This window comes from Fundulus heteroclitus, chromosome 1 (genome assembly GCF_011125445.2).
Source record: "Fundulus heteroclitus isolate FHET01 chromosome 1, MU-UCD_Fhet_4.1, whole genome shotgun sequence".
Taxonomy (NCBI): Eukaryota; Metazoa; Chordata; class Actinopteri; order Cyprinodontiformes; family Fundulidae; genus Fundulus; species Fundulus heteroclitus.
The window spans coordinates 16,388,662-16,409,528 of NC_046361.1; the positions used below are offsets into that span (position 1 = coordinate 16,388,662).

The following is a 20,867-nucleotide window of genomic DNA, read 5'->3' on the forward strand; positions in this document are numbered from 1 at the left end:
CTTACTTCTCTCTACTATCACTCACTGCTTGCTCAGCTAGGGGAGGAGAGTATCAAACGAGGATTCAGTGCTATATGCTGGTTTTCTTAGACAACTTTTTTTACTCATTGGCACTGTCTGATCAGCTGAATCAGACTCTAATGCATTAGAACTGAATGACTGAATTGGGCTGAATTGTACTGAATTGATTACATTAATTTGAACTGAAGTGGAATGCACATATTCAAACAGGATTTGATTGTGTTTTGCCCCGCCAAGATGCTTAAAGTGCCTTATACATATACTATGAATCAAAATAGTGCCATAAAACTGAATTTAACGAGAATCAACTCTTGACAGTTTTTTCACCAGCCTGCGTGTGCAGCCTATTTTCATACAAACTCTTCGACAATGGCCACTATTTTGGATGCAATCTCAAATATACTATAACGACTCCAAAGATAGTGCACCCACATTACCACTGGTTTCTTTGAAATAGCTGACTACACAGCTTAAATCGTTTAAAGTGTCAACGTGAGCCAATTCTTCTCCTGAGCTGAAAGTTAGTAAAAAGCAAAGAAATTTGTGTTTAGTGAAATATTTCTTCCTTCTAAACTTGCCAAATGTTCTCTGTCAAATGCCAAACAGATCAAAGTCCGAAGAAACAAGACATATTGGCAGTTTAATCATTTATTCTTTTAACCAATAGGGGCCCTTTGTAGTGCATAGAAGAAATGGACACAATCATAGCAGCCTGGTGATTTCTAACGCTGGTCACCAGCTTGGTCACAGACTGCTGTGGAATTGGGCTGGCATCCCATTTCCCACTCAGTATTCCACACAAGTGAGCCACTGTGGCCTTGTTGGTCAACAGCATGGGAGACTGTAACATATCATTCAGGAAAAACTCTTTTGGTCAGTCTGTTTTTTTTTTTAGTTTGTGCATCAAATTCTTGGAACATGGTACCATTAGAACGGAGGAACAATTCATCACTGTACATTTTCTGTAAATCCCCTAAAAAGTGTTTTTTTCAATAATCGAAACTGAAATCAGGATGTAAAATAAAACACTTTATGAATTAACAGACATCTATACTTAATTTTTGTGATGTGATGTTCTTTTACAGCATTCAGAATGTTTTTATAATTATTAGATGTTTTAATACTGACCAACCTATCTTTGTTATGTCTTGTTGTATATGCATATTCATGTGTTTTTCATTGTCTTTTTGTTTATCATCAACCTGCCATGGGACAACAGATGAAAATTATCCTGTGTGGCTAAACCTGGCATATTTACAAGATAGTCTGATGTACTCAAGCTGATTAATATGCACCGTTCCATTATTAAATAAACAAACAATTAAGCTTTGGGACAAATTGCAGGGCCAAGCTGATCCCATGAGTGTTCAAAGGGTTGCAGTCACAACTGAAGGTGGGCTATCCCATCATCTCTACTGCCAAATTCTGGAGGTAGTCTCTGATAAACCTTGCAATAAGATTTCCCCCAGTGATTCCCCCAGCCTTGTTTTTCCCATGAGGGAGATACAATGCCACGCCACTGTACAGCTACCCATCTGTCTGTCTTTCTAATCAAATCTATATTGACTATATTTTAAAAACCAATATGTTTTTCTATTCTATTGTTAGAACTCTCCTAATATAATGATCATTAACTATAAATCACACGAGTAAACATTTACCAGCGAGGAGAATTAAAAGAATGCACAACACTTACCCATCTCTTTGGTGCGGGTCTTCTTTGAGGGTTTGCTGGGCTCTCCTGTTCCCACACTGTTGGTTGCCAAAACTCTGAACTCATAATCCACCCAGGGACTCAAATCAGTAACAGTGGCTGAGAACTGTTTCCCCCGTAGCAGTTCTAGGACTGAGAGACATAAGACACACAATCTCTAATCAACAAATATCTTCCTCAAAGTAGGCAATGTGATACATATCACCTCATTGTTAGTGTTGGAAACAAATGAGCACCACATCCTTCTCTTTTTTTTATCTCTGCATATTTAAACTCTATTTCTCACAACCTACAGATAAGCTCCTCCATCGCGTCAGCCTACCAGTGGTGACGGTTTGCCACCCGAGAGAGAAGGGTGTTCTGGCCTGGATGGTGTAGCTGAGGATGGGGCTGTGGTTATCCAACCCAGGCCTCCAGGACAGAGAAGCAGTAGTCTCAGTCATCTCAGTCACTTGGCAGTCCAAAGGCGGGCCCGGAGGACCTGGAAGAAGGATAAGTTACAGTTCACGCACACAGAAGATAAATACTCCAGCGATTAAGGCAGACAGGAGCAAGAAGACATAAGACATTGAGTGGGTGGGCCATGCTTAGAGCTGATGTAACAAATGGATTAGTAGACAGGGAGCTTTAGAGTAGCAGCTCCTAATCCTTCATTGTTTGAAGAGTAAAACTTAACCAAAACCAGTGCAAAATCTTTGCGTTTTATTACATGCAGTTTATCAAAAATATGTAAAATGGAAATATGAAGGTTGCTAATTTGATAATATTGTCTTTTTGTAGTGTAAAGCTAAATATATGAATCTCTTACAAGATTGGAAAGATGTAAAAATAATCCGAGTATTCCTGAAATTACCTATTGAGGGTTTTGTAGTTCTGTTTCTCCCCCATGTTTGTTTTCCTCATTGCTGTTATTTTAGTCCATTCATTGTTGATTAGGTTCTTCATTCTTTCTTTTGTTCATTTGGCATTATGTACTGTTAGATTTCTCCCTGTGTTCCTCCCTGCCTCCCCCTGTTAATTATTCCCCCTCTCCCTCTGTTGTCTGCTTTGTTTGTTCCTAGCTGTTGCTCATTTTGCATTTGATTACTCTGACCTGCTTGCCATATCCTTCTTCTCACTTCTCCCCTGTATTTAAACTGTCTGGTTCTTTCCTTACGTCGCTGGTTTCTTTCATGGCCCTATGCCTCCTGCCACTCCGTTTAGTTTCTTGCTTCCCGTTTCTCCGGGTCCCCTCCCCATGTCCTATATTCTGTTCCTCTGATTCCTGGCTGATTTCCTTCATTGTGAAACATTTGTAAGTTTTCTTTTGACATTTAATGCGTTTTTGTCTCTGCCACACTCTGTGTGGGGGTCCTATTGATATAACATAATAGTAATATCAATGCTGAATGTATCTATCTATCCATCGTCTATACCCACTTATCCTCTCTTGGTTTGCTGTTTTATTTTCCCTGAGATTGTTCTTTTGTATTAGAGTGGGCTTACAGGGTTGTTTGTCCTGTGTGTCCCTGTGCACCAGCGACAGGCCCATGGTGTTACCCTGCCTCTTGCATAACAACTGCTGGAGATACACACCAGCAGAGGCCTGGATAAATTCAGTAGGGATGGAGTTATAGGTGGGGGTATAAAACTGAACGTTCAAGCAACTAACTCTCAGAGGGTCTTGTGCTAACAAAAGATAAATGTTCTGGTGCATCTCAATAATCCAGGTAGAAAAAAAAGAAAGAACAAAAGAGATTGGATAGGTCCCCTGGATGGGTTCTTCATTGTTGAGATGTTTCATCTCCTCTTCCAGAGACTTCTTCCATCGGTAGTTATTTGAAAAGATAAATATGTGAAAAAGCACCTCCTGCCCACTGTTAGGTGGATCTGTGGTCCTTTGGGCCTACTTCAGAGGCCCTTGGGGACCTTGTTAGATTGGTGTGACAAACTATGTGAAATACCAGGCTATTTTAAATTGCAATATGGTGGTCTGTGTAAGGAAACAGTAAAATAGGTCATGGTATTTTTTTTAAAACCAAGATTGTGATCCAAAAAGTCTGGCCTAATCAACAAGGAAGTGGTTCTGAGCAGCAAAACTCAATCTTCCTCAGAGGTCATTATCAATTTGCACAACTAAATCCTATTAAAAACCTGAAAAGTTTGTTCAAGAAGAAACCTCTCCCTGTACGCCCTGACTGTATTTATCATAGAAGAAGGGTAAGGACTACCCTGTTTGCAAAAGAGGAAAGTATTGACAGTCAGAGGTACCAACAGCTGCAAGAAACAGGGATTTAAAACAAAAAACAATCTGTTCTAAATGTGGAAATCTTCCCAATTCAATCAATGTAATCAAATTAAATGTTTGATTTTTCTTTTTTTTTTGTGTGTGGAGAGATTATGGTAAAAATAAATAGTGGATATACTGTAAAGGCTTTTACACCTCTCTGGGGGTGCCATTAAAATGAGGCTGGCGTTGTGGGGGCTTACAGCTAATGTTGATGCTTTTCGTCTCTCTCTGTGGTCCATTCATCTCGGCCAGCTGAGTGTGTTCGCCTGCACTGGTAATTTGAAATCTTTATTATTGTATGTAAAGAGCCTCCTTACCTCTGACGACCACATCTGTGGCAATGGACACACTGTCGACCTTGGTCTGAACTGCACAGGTGTATTTTCCAGCATGGCTCAGTTGGATGTTCCGAATCATAATGTCTCCAGCCGAACGCTGTTGATGTAGGTGCCAGAAATAAAAATATAAGAAACGTATAAAGAGTAACAAAAAAAAAGAAAGGGGAAAAAAGCATTTAATTGGCAGGATCATCAAGTTGCAACGATGAATCAAGAGAACAGGTAAAGTAAGTGAAATGTCAAAGCAATTTCTGGTGCCATTCTGTTTATTTCATTAAGAAAAGAGAAAGAGAGACAGCACTCATCCAGGGACACATCAAATAACCGAGTGCTGCTTTTCATCTTCATTTATGAGGGCAACTCTTTGTGTGGAATTAAAAGGCTTCTTTCAGCTTCATCTGTTTTTTTTTTATCCTGCCTGGTTCCGTTTAGTCTAAAGAAAACCATTCAATGCCAAACACACAGTTAATTCTCAACTTTAAAGTTACAGCTAATGTAAAGTTGCTGCCTTATCTCTGAAAACTGAGGAACTGTAAAAGAAGACGTGACTCTGGAAACTACTTTGATGTAAAATCAGGGACATTTTATACAGATAAAAATTCAGTTGCTCCCAATCCTTCACTCCTTGAATCAACTTGCCATCATTAAAGTAGCATAACTCAGGAAAGGATTGGTTGCAGATCTCTCACTTTGACAAATTTAAGATATAGCATGAAAAAGAAGCTCTGAGCTTATACAAACAAATGAAGAAGTGCTTTCAGTCCTACGGATTCCCACATTCATCTGCTTGGGTGCCCTTTAACTAAAGGAAGATAGGTAAATGTCATTCCTTGTCCTTAACGTATCTCATCTGCATTCAAATAATTTAGCTCAAGAAGAAAAACATAAAATAAACTACACCAAAACTCAAATATCAAACATATCAGCCAATGATATTTTCTTCTTTGAGATGGCGTTCAATGTTTGGATTGTAATGGCTGCTGTAAATCTACACTTTAAAGCCCGATATAAGAAGTATTAGAAAGACAAGTCTATATTTACATTTTTGCTACCAAGGCTTTTGACAAGATATGTATCCAAGTATTAACATAGCTACATTACGAAAAAAAAAAAATACTTTCAATATACATTAACAGTCATGCATGTCAGAATCCAAATTAAAATACATAGATTTTGCAGAATGTTTAAATCTAAATAATAAGTATCACCCCTATAAAGTTATCCATACCAGCTCTGTAACTGTTGTCACTTTAAGCTCCTATTGCTACCAATCACATTTCCTTTCTCTCATGATTGTAACACTTCATTAGGAGTGTCTAAAGGTGAATGATAACCTTCTGAACATTTTCCCAAAGTAACAGTTTAGCTGAAAACATTACTGACTGACTTCTGTCGTTCTTTGGGCCTGAAGTTAAATTATGATTTGTCTACCTCTGATTAAGCGGGGGATAGATGACTGGTTTTCTAAAAGGACCCTTTGAATCAGATACTGAATCCATTTGTTAAAACTTCTTAAACAAAAAAGTTTTTTCTCAGAAACATTTCATTCAAAAGTTTCCCTTGCCTCAATTACAAAAACAAAACAGCTATAAAAACAGAACAGCTATAACATATGAACCTTAGTGTTACAAAAATACCATGTCTCCAGTTTAACAAACTTTCTTTTCAGTGTTTGATTATAATCCTTCTATTGTTTACATCTATTAGTTTCTTGACTAATTCACTTGAGCACCAACTTAATAACAAAACACAAATTGTCTAAAAACGATTAAATCTCAGAAAAGTCAAAATTAACTAGCCAGCTGTTGTTTGGAGCCTGAAAATATATGTAGAAAAAAAAATAACAATCAGGTCCTAATTGCTTCCTCACTAACAATGGTATACTCAGTCTAGATGCTCTGTAGCAACTAATCTAGGGAAAATTGGAGTTTAAATTAAACACATAGAGAGACAAGTAATTTATAAAAGGTCCTTGTGTTGTTAAAAATCATGGCTAGTACAAGAAAATTAGGAAAAAATTGTTTACCCTAATTCAAAGATGATTAAAGACGCTGGATAAGTGGCAGAATTGGGATGGACTTTCTCTTTTATCAATGAAGAAGGTGACATCACAAGTTGAACAAAGAGGGTTCTTCTATTTAGTAAAAGTATATTAAATCAAACCTGGGTGGATCCTCTTAAGATACCTTTGCATATTTACTCAATCTTTGAAATTGATGGTGAAATATCTAACCATGCAGGAGTTTGTTTTTGTTACTCAAACTTACATGCCTGCATGTAAGTTTGCAGTACTTTTTTCCATGCAGAGGTAAAAAGTACTAATTTTTTAGTAGCTTTTTGAACAGATCAGGCATAATATAATGACCACTGACAAGTAAAAGGAACAACACTGATCATCACTTTATCACGGCACCTGCTAGTGGGTGAAACATATTAGCCAAAATGGGAAAGTTGGAGATAGGAGAATAGACAAGCACAAGGATATGAGCAAGTCTGACAGGAGATTTTGATGGCTAGTCAGCTGGGTCAGGGTGTCTCTAGAGCTGCAGCTCTTGTTTCCAGTTCCTGCTCTGTACTTGTCAATATCTATAAAATGTAGTCTAAGGAAGGAAAACAGGGGGTGTACCTGCCACAGGGCCACAGGTGATCAAGGCTCACTGCTGCCTGTTGGGGCCGAAAGACCGATCAGTGTGGTCCGATCAAACCTATGAGTGACTGTAACTCAAATTGTTGAAGAACTGAATGCTGCTACACAGCGAATCAAAAATGTGTCGTCAATGGAGCTGCATGGCTGCTGAGCGGTAAGGCTTTGCAGCTACGCTATTCCAGACGGCTGTGGACTCTTTCAGCTGGACAATGTACGTGGCCAATGATTAAAAACAGTTCAGGAACCGTTTGAAGAGCACAACGACTTCGAATTGCTAATTGGCCTCCCTAAATTACCTGAAACTTAAACAAACTGAGCACATGTGGGATGTGCTGTAGAAACAAGTCAACGATTACCAAATACAACAGCAGAACAAGTTCAGCATCTTGGCAATGATAGTTTTTATTTTCCTTCCGTGTTATCCAGAAGACACTCAAACAAAGGGAGCGCAGAGGGGCATAGATGGACTCACCCCACCAACTTTTTCAAAATAGGCCCCTTGGCTTCCAAAGTGGATGACCTGCTCGTTGAAGAACCAGGTGAACTTCAGGTCCAGAGTTGGGTCGTGTGAAACCTGGCAGGGCAGCACAATGCTCTCGCCCACAGTCACATCTAGGTGTCCCGCTGGACTCGTGATAGCGGTTGCCTCTGAAAACAGTAAACACACATTCACAGGACACACGGCATTAATAACGTAGTGGCTTTCTTTATTTTCCAGTCTGACATAAATCCTGTTGGACACTGACCAAACAACCAGCCATAGTGTTGCTTGTTTGAGCAAAACTGTGATCTTTTTTTTTTTTCTTTACTGTCTGTTCCCTGAACTTTGATGAATAATTACAAAAACAAATCTTGTCCTTTGATCTACTCCTGTGTGAGATGTTAACAATAGAGAACAAATCCCTTTTGAGTCTGACAGTGACCTCATTTTGCATCTCTGTCTTCGAGTCACACAGAAGCGTGGCGGTAACATCTAAAAATAAAACAACAGAAAAACCTTCAGCTCCTTTACAACAGCTTTATTTTCAGTCAGTCACTTGGCTTTGCTGGTATGAAACAAAAAGTTGCTAAATTTCCACCTCTCTCTGTTGCCCATCAAGGTAAACTTTGGTGTCTCAGCGCTGTGGAGAATATTCAGCCCATCCTGAGGGGCCTTAACACCCGTCCTTTGTGACTTCTTCATGCATGTCATAAACATCTAATGAACAGGCTAGCAATGCAACATGTCAAGAAAAGTAAAGGTCTATATTCAGCTGTGTCAAAACAAGCTGGCTTGTTTATCTGACAGCTCCGGAGGAAAACCAACTGCCCAGCGGCATTTTATTCCAGGCGAGTCTCAGGAAAGTTTGGCACACGCGGTAGAAATGACAGGGGCAAAACCTAAGAGTGTCACACAACGTATGACAGTTGTTTTTCTGTAGGCTGCAATGTACTGTAAAGCAGCGTTGTGTCATGATCTTTGTGGCTTTGGTGTTGCTGTGTGCTGCGCCATTTTTTAGATTCTATAGGAATTTATATTCTGCTCCATGGTTCCTTGTGCGTCCTTGGAGCCATTTCCCCCATTTCCTCAATCAAGCTAAGTCACTTGCCTTCCTTCACACCTCTACCGAGTTTCTAATCATTCACCTGTCCCTTGTTCAGCAATCACCTCCCCAGCTTAAATATATACTAGTCTGCTCTGGATAGAACTCTGTACTGTTATTGCCACCAATATTAGTATTTTATTTCACCTGTCTGCTTTGCCTCCCCCTGGATCTGGGTGTTACTCTTCACCAATACATGACATGTTGCGCCTGTTAACAACAACTACATCTAAGTGCTGTTTACACCGGGTAAAACTAAATTAATTTCTGTTCACGGTTCAAATTTTGAACTACATTCACCACTACAACAATAACTATTTCCTGTTAATTAATCAACCGTCAATCTATTCATCATCTATTAATTACCATATTGATTATGTCCCTGTGTAGGATTTGCAACCTGTTTTATTGCAAACGTATAACAAATGTATATCTTATCTGTCATCTCTTGCATCTTAATTAGGGAAGCGTGTCATCAGGAAAACCTGATAGGCAACACTGGTGGTGAATGTTGTGATGATATGACTTCTGATAAACTAATCGCTGTTAATATCCCTCTACCTTGGGTTCTTTGCAAGCATACGCTTCAAACAGTGAGCAGGCTTTTAAAATACTGCAAAACCCAGAACATGTTCTTATGCATTAAACATCACCATATACTGTATATGACTGGCAGAGAGAACTGCATGAATGCTCCTTGTGTAATTAGCAGTCCATTGTTACAGTCCAAGCAGCTCTTTGTGATACTGATATCCAATACAGTAAAATTGCAATAGCAATACATTTGCGACACATTTTGCAGCCCTCAATTGAATAAAGCTAAATAAAGTTCAATAAAGCTACTCTCATTTGCATATTTTCCTGTTGTAGTTATCTGAAAGCAAAATCAGACAGAAACGTTGCCTATTAAGACTACGGTATTAATTATGGCCACCATTAAAACACCGCAGAGTTGTTGTTGTTCCCATTTCACAAAATTCTGATTTCATGTAACCTTGAGAGCTGACAAAATTGGCACTTAAATATTTGAAGACATCTGTTCTGCTATTTCAGCTCATCCTATGATGGCCTGCTTGTCTCAGCTGTACCTACAAACCCACAGCTGGACTTGGCGCGGTAACAACAGAAATGGGTTGCAGAATTAACTTTGCATAATGTATCAGCTTTAATGGTCAGGCCATTATATCGACAGTTTAAAACAAGGGGAGAGGAAAACACCATTATGCAGGGTTTTCCACTGAGAAATATATGTTTGATGTCCTAAACTGCGTCAAAACAGACACGCACAAACAAGATATTTCTTCTGAGGAAGCATGTTATGACGTTTTCCTGTGTAAAGAAGATAACATTTGCTAAAAGAGTGCCATTTAATGACCCCAGGGATAGCAGTGCTAGGTTCCAGTTATGACAACAGCTTTCCTTGGTAGAAACTTCTCCAAAATGTTACTGGCACTCATGGACATGCACATTTGATCTCATCACCGCTGTAAATTACTTTTAAACAACTGGAATATAAATTGTAATGGGTGCACTGGAATATGAACACTATAAATAAATTAAGCCTCACTGTTACACCACAGGTTTTGTGAAGTTTAGACAATTACTCTGGGCTGAAGTGGATAAGCCATTAACATAGTGCAAAGTCTTCAGAGTGATTCAAGATTATGGTTAAAATGAATTGATAGGGTTTTTGTGAGTCCCTAATTGTTCACAAATTGTTTCAGCCATTGGCTTAGTCGCGAACAAAATCTGAACAAATCTGCAACTAGGATTCTGTCATCTTGGTCATAGATTTAAACAACTTTAAAGGCTAGTAAGGACAATATAATTTATGCATTAAACCTCTGGAACGGACAGGGGGCCTTTCTATTTTTTTTGCCATGACTGGAAAGGTACAATACTGTTATCATTCAGTTAACCAGATGAAAAGACAAACAACAAAGTGTCCAGCACATCTGTTTAGCTCAAAGTGAATTTTTTTTTTTTTTTTTTCATGTTGGACCATTTTTTGTAACATAATTTCCATTCATCTGAAAATGTATTTCAAAGCCTGATGCTGACATTGTCGTTAATACTGTCATATTATGGCAGCATAATGTAGTATGTCATCTTTGCAAATTATTTCACATAGCACTTCCACATAGTCACAGTATTTTTACATAATTGTATATGTGGATTTTCTTTCCCTGATTTGAACTATTACTTGTTAAATATTCTTGCTTTTGTTGTTAGGGGGCATTTTAAACTGGATAGATTCATAAGAACTAAAAGCTACTGTCAAGAAAGAAAAAATATTTATTTATTTTTTTTGCCCTGAGTAGAATTTACCTTTTTGACTGGTGTTAAATTTCTCGTTGCACAATTGTTCATTCAACAGCACTGACAATGAAATTAAATGAGAGAAAAGTGCCGATTAAAACATACTGAGGCATTCAACAGAAAGAGTGAAAGCATCTATTTTGAATATGGTTATATTTGTGCTGATCATGGATCCATGGATCTATAAATAGTACTGCTGGTAATTTGGGGGGGGGGGGGCACATAGTGATTATAAGATATCGATACACTGTAGTTCTAATCTACAGCTTACATCTACAGCTTTCTTGTTATACCTTAAAGTGCAAGTCACCCCAAAATGACCTTTTTTTTTGCAGATAAACTGTATAAACCGGGCTTAAGGACACTGCTTTATCGTTAATGGGCCATTTTTGACATTTTCATGTAAACGCCTGCAATATTTGTCTTCCTCCCCCCTCCCACACACACACACACACACACACACACACACACACACACACACACACACACACACACACACACACACACACCTAGCCCTCCTCAGGGTCTCTTGGCACTGCCCACTTTGCTGGCAGTTTTTAGAATTTGGCAGGATTAAGCTTTTTACATGGGGGTGGGTTTCACTTTAAACATATCCGCACTTCCATCAACATGCATGTATATAATGTTTCTTCTATGTTCCAGCAGACTGCTTAAGAGAGAAAAGGAAGAGGAAAAAAAATTGGGGCTCCGTTTGTACCAATTTTCAATTCATAAAACTCACCAAAAAAGGCAATTTAATAAAGCTGTACTGTTGACTCTGCTCTTTAGAAATACCCAGAAAATCCCTTGTACTGCAGAAGCATGTGATTTTAATGGATTGAAATCTTAAACAAATCCAGCAGGGCTATGAGCCACTTTGAAAAACACTTATGAATTAAACATCGCAGGTGCAAGAAGGCAATGAGCCTTGTGTCTTATTACGTGTGGCCACTGTCAATCAGCAACCATCACATCTGTTTCACTTGCCTCGAATGATAATTCTGAAATGACAAGTTCCTCATTTTAGTGTCGTTTCTAGTCAAGAGAGAGATGTTCTGTCTCCAGGTTCCATCACATTATATCTCTTTATATTTGTCGCCGTGCCAAAGCATTGGCAACACATTTTATCTTTGACACTTGAAGAATAAATTCCTGTGTGTCGGGTTCATGGGCCGTTGTTCTTTCTCTGATTGGTCAGCCTGAAACACTTCTGATTGGCACTGACACCAAAGTAAGCAAAGTTATTAGGCTGGTATTTGATGTAAGAAATTATTTTATGGTGATTTTATGTCCATCTTTATTTATAATGTTAAATAAATGAGGCTGTTATATAAGGGTGTTATATAGTTACACTGTTATACCATTTTAGTAAAGTAAGAATAAAAAAATAGAAATGGCAACCAAAAGATCACAGATTAATCTAATATTCTATAGAAAAAAATATATAAAGCTGTAGGATACTCTTTTTAATAAAACAAATCTTGTGTCTCATTACAGTGGATATTCTCTTGAATCAGAATACAAATTACACAACGGTCAAACCACCTTTTCTATTATATGATGACACCCCCACAGTCTTTAACAGCTGGATAGCAAAAATTCATTTGTAGTGCTTCAATTCACCTCTTAAAGGGAGCTTTTTTTAACATGAAAAACTTGGCTTTGTATTAAATTGTATAAGATTAGAAACTGTGGAGCACATAAACAATATCCAGATAAAACACCCTGAAGAGCACAGCAACCATTGGAAAGCTTTCTGGTCCCCATTTACTTAATCAAGCTCCCAGAGCTGTTTCATTCAAAAGTACCTATGGATTGATGGTAAATGATGCTGTAGAATATTTCACAAGCACCTAAAACAATTTCTTTAGGGTTAGGGTTAGGGTTTTTGGAATAGTCTGATTAAATTATGTCATAAAAGTTGAGTTGTATTTCTAATGAAAAAAATCCCAGAAAACTAATGAAATTGGGCAAAAAATAATAATACCCAAATACGTAAATAGCCTTATTTTTAGGTATAGGTTCATGAAAATCTATTCGCTTAATATGAAAAACTGAAAAAAAGGAGAAAGGAACTTCTCAGATATAGCATACTGATATTAGGAGTTAAAATAATAGAGCACATTACTGAGTATACAAGTGTAAATTAACTGCAAAGGGTAAGTTAAGTGGAAATCCGTTTCTGTGATGTGAGACATTGCACTACAAAAACAATGTTTCCAAAGGAACGGAATATAAAAAGGTAACCATGAATTTTGATTACATAAAAGAGTGACACGTCTTTTTGAGTGATATTTTAGAGAGACACGAAGATAAGATAAAACATCAAGTGGTGACTGAAGCCCTCAAAATAAGCGGGACATAACAGTCAGAGGGGTAAGAGGTTTTTCTCAAGTAAAAGGACATATAAGAGAGGAAGCAGAAAAACAGAGCTTTAATGTTGTTTAGAAGCTTTTTGGTTTACTTGTTTACTCTTCCTCTGCCCTTTTAGATGTCTACACAAATAAATTATTGGCTAAACTAAATGTGCCTTTATGGGTTTTTAGGTCTACTGGAACAATCAGAAGATTCATAGGGCTTGTAATATAGATTCAAAAACAATAACAAGGGCTTTAAATGTTTGCTCCCAAATTGTGAAGACAATCTCTAAGATTTCCCCTTGCAAACTGAGAGCTACTTTGTTGGTGTTGTGTTATATGAAGGGCTACCAGTTCATCTTAACTTTATGTACAATAAACACATTTTTCATGCTTTGTTATAGATATTGTCATTTTTAAATCTATATAAATGCAAGTATGAATAAACAGGAAGAGTAATGGAATAAAATAAAGCTTTAGATGCAGCTCACTGGTGGATTGTGCTTTTTTTTAACAGGCTCTAGGATGCCACATGTGGTCCTCGGGGGCTACTTGGTGTCCGCAGGCACCATGTTGGTGACCCTTGATATATGATGTGCAGCTTGAGAAGAGCCAGAGACGCAACAGGATTTCTATCCAAATTTGAGTTAGTAGTTGAAGAATCTACCTTACTAAATGAGGCAGAAAAGTTGGAAGGGTAGTTTGAATATTAAATAGATGGTTTAAGTGGCTTGGACACATCTGTATAGATTTGCACAAAAATTTAATTTCTTTTAATTCAGAGTGTTCTTTTTGTGAAATTCAAATGCCTATGTTATGCACAATCAACTTTTCTGAGCTTTTATGTATGTTATAATGATACTCCTCTTCAAAATCATGGCAAAAGTCATGTTTTGCTTGATTGACGTGACGTCTGAGTAAGCCTTATGAATACTGCTGACTAGCAGCCCCTTCCTGTCCTGGAAAACGAGGGGCCATCACTGGTCTTCTTACAATGACCCTGTTAGTCCCGCCCTAGTCTGGCCTTTCATATCGGCCCCTAACCGCTGCTTTCCAGACTGATATGTCGTGTTTATGAAATAAGTCTTGCTTGTTAGGCAAGTAATTACCTTCACTGCGCCGCCCCTGCCCAGTAAACAACATGCTCACGTTCTCCGACCAGCGAGCGGTGATTGCTGCTCAGAGTTGATACAAAGAGGCTCTTTTAGCATCTAATCTACACTGTGACAGCAAAATCTTTTTTTAGCTACAGATATGTCATGAAAATTTATTTTTAGCTGCGAGAGGTCTTCGACTTTGTTCAGCCAATGTAAAAAAAATAAATAAAAAACAAAAAAAAAACTAATGGGCAGAATTGGTTGGATTTTATTTTTGGGAGCATGCTAGCTTGTGTTTGTCTGTGACCGTCACTTAACCAATAATCTCGGCCTGGATCATTAAGGATTGTCTGGGATTCCTACAATAAAACCACTCGATGGAGATGCTAGAGTTGTAAGTAAATTAAACCACTTGCTAAATTGTAACAGTAATGTTGAGTTAGGGTTGCATGCTGCAGAGGCTATAGAGAGGTTCCAGGGCACCCACACAGGAAGACAGGGAGTAGCAGAGAAGGCAAGCATCTATCTTCCAGGTTGGAAAAAAAACAGAAAGCAACTAATAGTTCGTACCAAATTAATATTCTGTAGTGGCAAAGACAATATTTCAACATTTTTGCCAATAGTTGACTTTGGAAGCCTTAAAAAAGTATGATATAGAACCTGTCAATGTAATTTTACTGCTGGATAGTTGGAACAGCCACAGCTTTATTTCTCCTTGTAAATTTCATTCAGTTAGAATTAAATCACTGTTATAAAGTTTTTCGTCTCTTTGATCATCCATTGTCTCTTCGGCCTGTTCCTCTACTCACCAGATTAAAATCTTGTAACATTGGCAAGAATGGACAGATCAAAAGGGAGAATACTTTGAAGCTGTCATCTGCAGCTAAAAGATGGAACCTAAAATAGCAAAGCCTCTAAGGCCTCTGGGTTACTGCAGCATCTTCCTGCAATCCCGTCCTTAGTGACAGCACAGTCCAGTCTCTGCACTCCAACAGCCCGTGGCTCCTTCGTGGAACCATAAATACCCACTTGCCTTGCTTTGTTGTACACTCGGTTTAAATGTGCGACAAATCAATGCAACATAACATAACGTAATGTGGTTACTGGTTACTGAGGCCGCACCTGTGTTGGAGCATATATTCCTTCTTTCCCCCACGGCAGCAGTATCACCAGATACAGCAGATCGGTGTGTCCTCGAGCATCTCTGCCTTTTTTTTCCCCTTTGTTTGCAGATTTTTCTCTTTTGTGCTTGTTTTTTTTTATCAAAGGATGCGTAATATGCTCCACATCCTTTTCATTTAATCCATATTTTATCTTTTGCTGGAGATACCATCTTTTGCCTTGCTTCCTGTCTCAACAACTACAGAAGCACGGGTCTCAACGGACCGTCTCGTGTGGACCAACAATCCCACGGCTCTCTGGGTAATCTCGCATCAGTATAAATATTCAGCGCTGTTGTTCAGAATCTTCTGGACGCAATAAAATCCACACACACCACCGCAGTAATCAACAGGTCCACTGAGGCAGGACATAACAATGTGTACTGTGAGCTCTCACTGCTACGCTGTCCAGTTGCATTCAGAGACAATACTATGGAGACAGTCAAAAACAAAAGCACTACAGTTTCTTACGTACACGCCTGTGTACGTGCAGCTGTATATAATTCCTCCTGTTATTGGAGGGACAAGCATTAGAGGAACCAGCATGTAGTTGACTCCCCAAAGAGTAAACTGTTCATACACACTGGGTCTAACACTTTTGATGCAAAAACAGAATAAGTGTAATATCTGTGAAATCACTCTGCAGGGAGCCACGGAAACTAGGCCGCTCTCCATGCAAATGGATTCCCCAGAACATTGTGCTTTCTTGTAAAGCACCAGTTAGGTTTAACGTAGACTGAATGAATAATGCTAAGAAAACATATACTGTGCACTTTGAAAAAAAAATATTTTAGTTGAACTAGTGAATAAATCTTATGTATGGCTGTATTTAAAAGTTGTAGTGCCAATTCAAGTGGTGTATAAGTAGTAGTAGCGTATCTAATCTGGAGAAGGCCAGAATGGATGTTAAGCTCAGGGTCGTCGGCCTGCCTCGTTCATTACCTGAACTGTTACACCGAGTGCCTCGAACAGGGCTATAGTGGGGAACACGGCCTACTTCAGAGCAGCCGCAGAGCCAGAAACAGGGAGAAGCAGAGAGAAAACCTGAATGCTGACTCAGAATTGGTTATATTTAAGTTATAGCTAATCACTTATTCGCCCAGCAAGAAATGAGATGGAGGTTAACTCTGAGCAGGAACAGAGCAGAGGGACTTTCACCTGAGCTACAGTAAAAGGTAAATGGTCTGGTCAAAGTAGAGAACAGTAGGAACCCTCTCTGTGAGCGTCTAGCTGGATTTGCATTATGATGTGAAAATATATTGGAATATATTTAGAGAATCGATTCACATTAAATGTTTGGGAACCTCTCAGAGCATAATTAAAATGAATAAATGTGTTTTAGGATCTTTTCATTTGACTGAGATTTAAGAAAAATAAATTTGACCCTGGGCTAAAGACACCAATGTTTTGAGACCTTTTACCTTTTACAATTGGACAGTATATACATTTATGTATCTGCCTCATATTTAAAATGTTTTTGAGGATATACAGGAAGATGTAATCTGTAACAGATGCTGGTATAGGATACCCTCTGTACTCACATCTATGGCAAATCCTAGTATAAAATATTCTCTGGATACACAACTGTTGGAGAACCTAGTATTGGGTATCTTCCGTAAACAAATACATCATACATCAATGTTTTATTTATATGATTATTTATATGATGCTACGGAAACAGAAATTAAGCTCATCACTTAAGTATGATTGTGATGTGGAAAAAACAACAACTGGGTAATTGTTACAACTGGCGTCGTCAACTTATGTAAATTTGAGTGTGCAGGTGCCTGTCTCTGATTGGTTCCTAGATCATGTAAAGTCTCTCTCTCTCAGGAGAGAGCTATGTACGTGAGGGGATTGAGTGATATCACACAGTTGGGAAGAATATAAGTGGACAAATACACGCCTTATAAGCCGGTGTGCCTTATGTTCCGAAAAATACGGTAGTGGTTCTGCCATCCTCCTATCAATACAATACATGATTTTCTCTTATTTAGTACAATGTTAAAATACCTGCCAACTGGAACTGTAATATGAGAGAAATATTCAGTAAACAAGCAATAACCAGTTGCTATCCGCTGTGTTAACTCTTTCAAGAACTTACCTTTAACCAAAAGGCTTCCAGAGCTGCTTGCTACTCCAAACTGGTTTCTGGCTACACACGTATAGATCCCAGCATCCATTTTAGTGACATTGGAGAGCCGCAGGCTTCCGTTATCCAGCACCATCATTCTGTAGGGGGATCAAAACATTACATATTACCGTTAGACTCAAAGTAAAAAAGTGGAATAGCAAGTTCAAAGTCTAAAAACAGCCGAAGTGCTGCTTGGAGTTTTTATCAGGCTGTGTGTCAGTTTGATGTAAGTGGAAGCTCTTTGTGAAGTGCTACAGTTTGATCTGTCACCACGGAGTTGATAAGAGAAGAGAGGAGAAGAGAACATTTCATAGGGCAAAATTTTACATTTTGACTTCATGTCAATGCTGACGGGGATCAGCTGTGTATATCTAAAGTGTTGAAATGCTGCTTCAGTGCACAGAAGTATATAATACAACTCACATTTATTCACATTTTCACTAAAACCTTTGAAATACAAAATATTCAGTATTTTAGTTTTTTGCTTTAACTACATTTTTCAGTTCTTGCAGGTGACAAAGAGCAATTTTTTAAGACAAAAATGGTAAAATATATCTGTCATTTTTTTTCAAATGTTTTAAAACGACTGTCAGCATTAACAAAGATTGAAATTGTTGGTACAAATAGCTTGTGGGAGGAAATTATAGCATTCATCTTAATGTGTTTTCATTTGCTCAGATGTTTTAGCCAAAGATGAAAATAAATGAAAACACTTAAGGTTGGGATCCTCGAATACCTGAGAAAACTAAATGTTTTATAAAATTCAAATGTTTCACGGAGGTGCGCAGCCCACTGAGGTAATAATGCTGCTTGATTTTGAAAAAAAAAAAAAAAAAACACATTCTTTTGCACTTTGTAAAAACGTGAGTCGATACTGCACAAATAGCTACAAACAAAATCAGCTTCCAGTCATGTAGACAGTGGCCAAAATAAATAAATAAAATCAAATAAAAAACATTCAATCACACCTGCATTTAAATGAAAGTTCATCACTTCTCTGATTTAGTGTGTTTAGAAATTATTGCATTTCATTACCTTCAGTTCACCTTTAAAGCTTTTTTTGCTCTCTGTTATCAGTGCATTCCAGCTGTTTTTTTGCAACATATTTTCCTTGATCTCTTTCTTTTGAACTTCTTAATTACCAGAGGCAAATATGAAGTTATGAAGAGGCATCACATCCCTTATCTATTAAATCCTGTAAAAGGCAGTATAACACCCCGGTTTGGTCCTCCTTTTTCTGTATTAGGAGGGGTACTTTTGAAACCTAAAAGGTTAAATGAGTTGAGTCTAGATAGTAAAAATATTTAATTACTTTGTTAAATCAATATGACTCATTGAGCGAATTCTTAAAATTCATATTCTGGGGTCCTTATTGATTGTATATCTGATAAACATGTTCATGTGTAAAAATAGAAAGCAAATCTTTACAGCCTGATGTTTTATTTTATGTAGAATGTGGTATTCTCCCTATTCATAAGCAAGTGTTCCTCAAATAGCGGGTGTACCCTCTGGGGCGGGGCATATAGGTACCACAGGGGGCCGCAAGAAAAGCCTTGCCTTTTTGTCCAGAAAATACAGGCCTTCTAAACGTGCCACAGCATCCCCTTAATAAACTCAAAAATGAATATGACTGAAGTTTATATTTAATATTAATGGCTTGATATTATTTGTGCCATATGAGGTTCATAGCTAGTTAAAAGTTTACTGCAGGTATGAGTCGGACTAAAAGCCATTTATATATTTTTTTGTATTATAGTTTAAAAAGTGTGGTAATGCTGAAATAGTCTTGTTGTTAGAAGCCATTGTTTTTTTGTTATAAATGAACCCATATATATGTTCATTTGAAAAGGGATTCTGGGTAATTTTTGACCCAGCAACATTTGAGAACCACTGTCTACTAATATTACTTATATTGACAATAAAAAAAATCCTGCCATTTTGTCTGACAGCTAGCATTAGCTTCACCCTGTTTGACGGGTCACTGGGTTGTAGCACAGTTATGGAAAAAAGGCAGTGCAATTTTAAAGGAGCAAAAAGTGATTGGCACCCATTTCCTCTTTTCTTCTTACCGGTCGCCTAATATGCGCATACTTGCAAAGGATAACTACGTAGCAAAACGGCATCACCTTCCAGAGGAACATGTCTAGTGAAGAAGTAACTCATAACTTTATAATGCTGTTAGCAAAATAATGTTTGATCCACTGGGCATCCCCTCCGCCATCTTGTGCCTACACAACACAGCTCAGCCAGACTAGTGGCATTTTATGGGCAGTGAGGGGCTAAGCCCAGAGTGACAGATAGTCACGTGCGGCCGGCCCGGCGATGTAAGCAAGAAACTGGAGAACAACACAGAGATGGTGTGTGATGTTTAACCACAATCCGTCTAAAAAGATACCTTTAGTTCTTCACAAACCAATTTTGTGGTTCTTTCTACATAAAATAATGACATTTTGCTTATTGCTCCTTTAAATCCAATGCAAACAAAGCAACACACTTATTTACGAACGATAAAACTCTTTAGAAAGAAATACATTCAAATGCAATCCCTTCAAAGGCACAACATTTTAAAGGAACTCATCAATCTTTGACTTTTCTCATTAAGAGCTGATTGCTTTAATTTATACATGTAATAGTTTTACATGTCAATTTTCTGTGCTTCACACCATATCTGCCAGTTTTAACAAAAAGTGGTTTACAACGCTAAGCTCCTGTTTACGGTACATAAAACATGCTCAGTTTTTCTTTTCTTTTCTCTGAGCAGTCTGAAATATAGTATATGTTTTCAATATGGCACATATTGATAGTTTAATTGCATTTTTCCAAGTGACATTGCTAATTATACATTTCCTAGCAGTCTTGATTCAACTGAAAATCTGAACAGAGTTGACTGACAGAAGAAGGACCCAAATCAGGGTGTCCCCGGATTGTGGCATTTATGAATAAAATATATCAGGAGCCCCTGAAGACACTTGGCTCCCAATGCCTCTTGCTGGTCTACTCTCTGCGATTTTCTCAGCTGCACCCCCAGTAAGACATGCATCAGCGTTTAGTGTGGCCACTGCTAGAAATTTACAGCCTATATTAATTTCCATGGCTCGCAAAACTGTATTATATTTTGTGCACAGCATTTTACTGATCTGCTACTGCCGTTCTGCTGCAAATCTAAGCTGTTTACACCCTTTACAATAACTTTCAGAATGAAACAGAGACTGTCTTGACAGCAGCGCC

At 38.1% G+C, this 20,867-nt stretch overlaps 1 protein-coding gene across 3 annotated transcripts in view; it reads right to left on the reverse strand.

Moving 5' to 3' along the window:
* Positions 1–20,867, reverse strand: part of cntn3a.1 (contactin 3a, tandem duplicate 1) — a 140,858-nt gene that overhangs the window by 14,598 nt on the left and 105,393 nt on the right. For all 3 annotated transcript variants that reach the window (XM_036136407.1, XM_036136398.1, XM_036136416.1), the window contains exons 12-16: positions 17,610–17,737; positions 7,462–7,637; positions 4,322–4,439; positions 2,058–2,216; positions 1,718–1,867 (exon numbers count right to left, since the gene is read on the reverse strand). In XM_036136407.1, the coding sequence (XP_035992300.1) occupies positions 1,718–1,867; positions 2,058–2,216; positions 4,322–4,439; positions 7,462–7,637; positions 17,610–17,737 (731 nt within the window). The remainder of the gene's footprint in view (positions 1–1,717; positions 1,868–2,057; positions 2,217–4,321; positions 4,440–7,461; positions 7,638–17,609; positions 17,738–20,867) is intronic.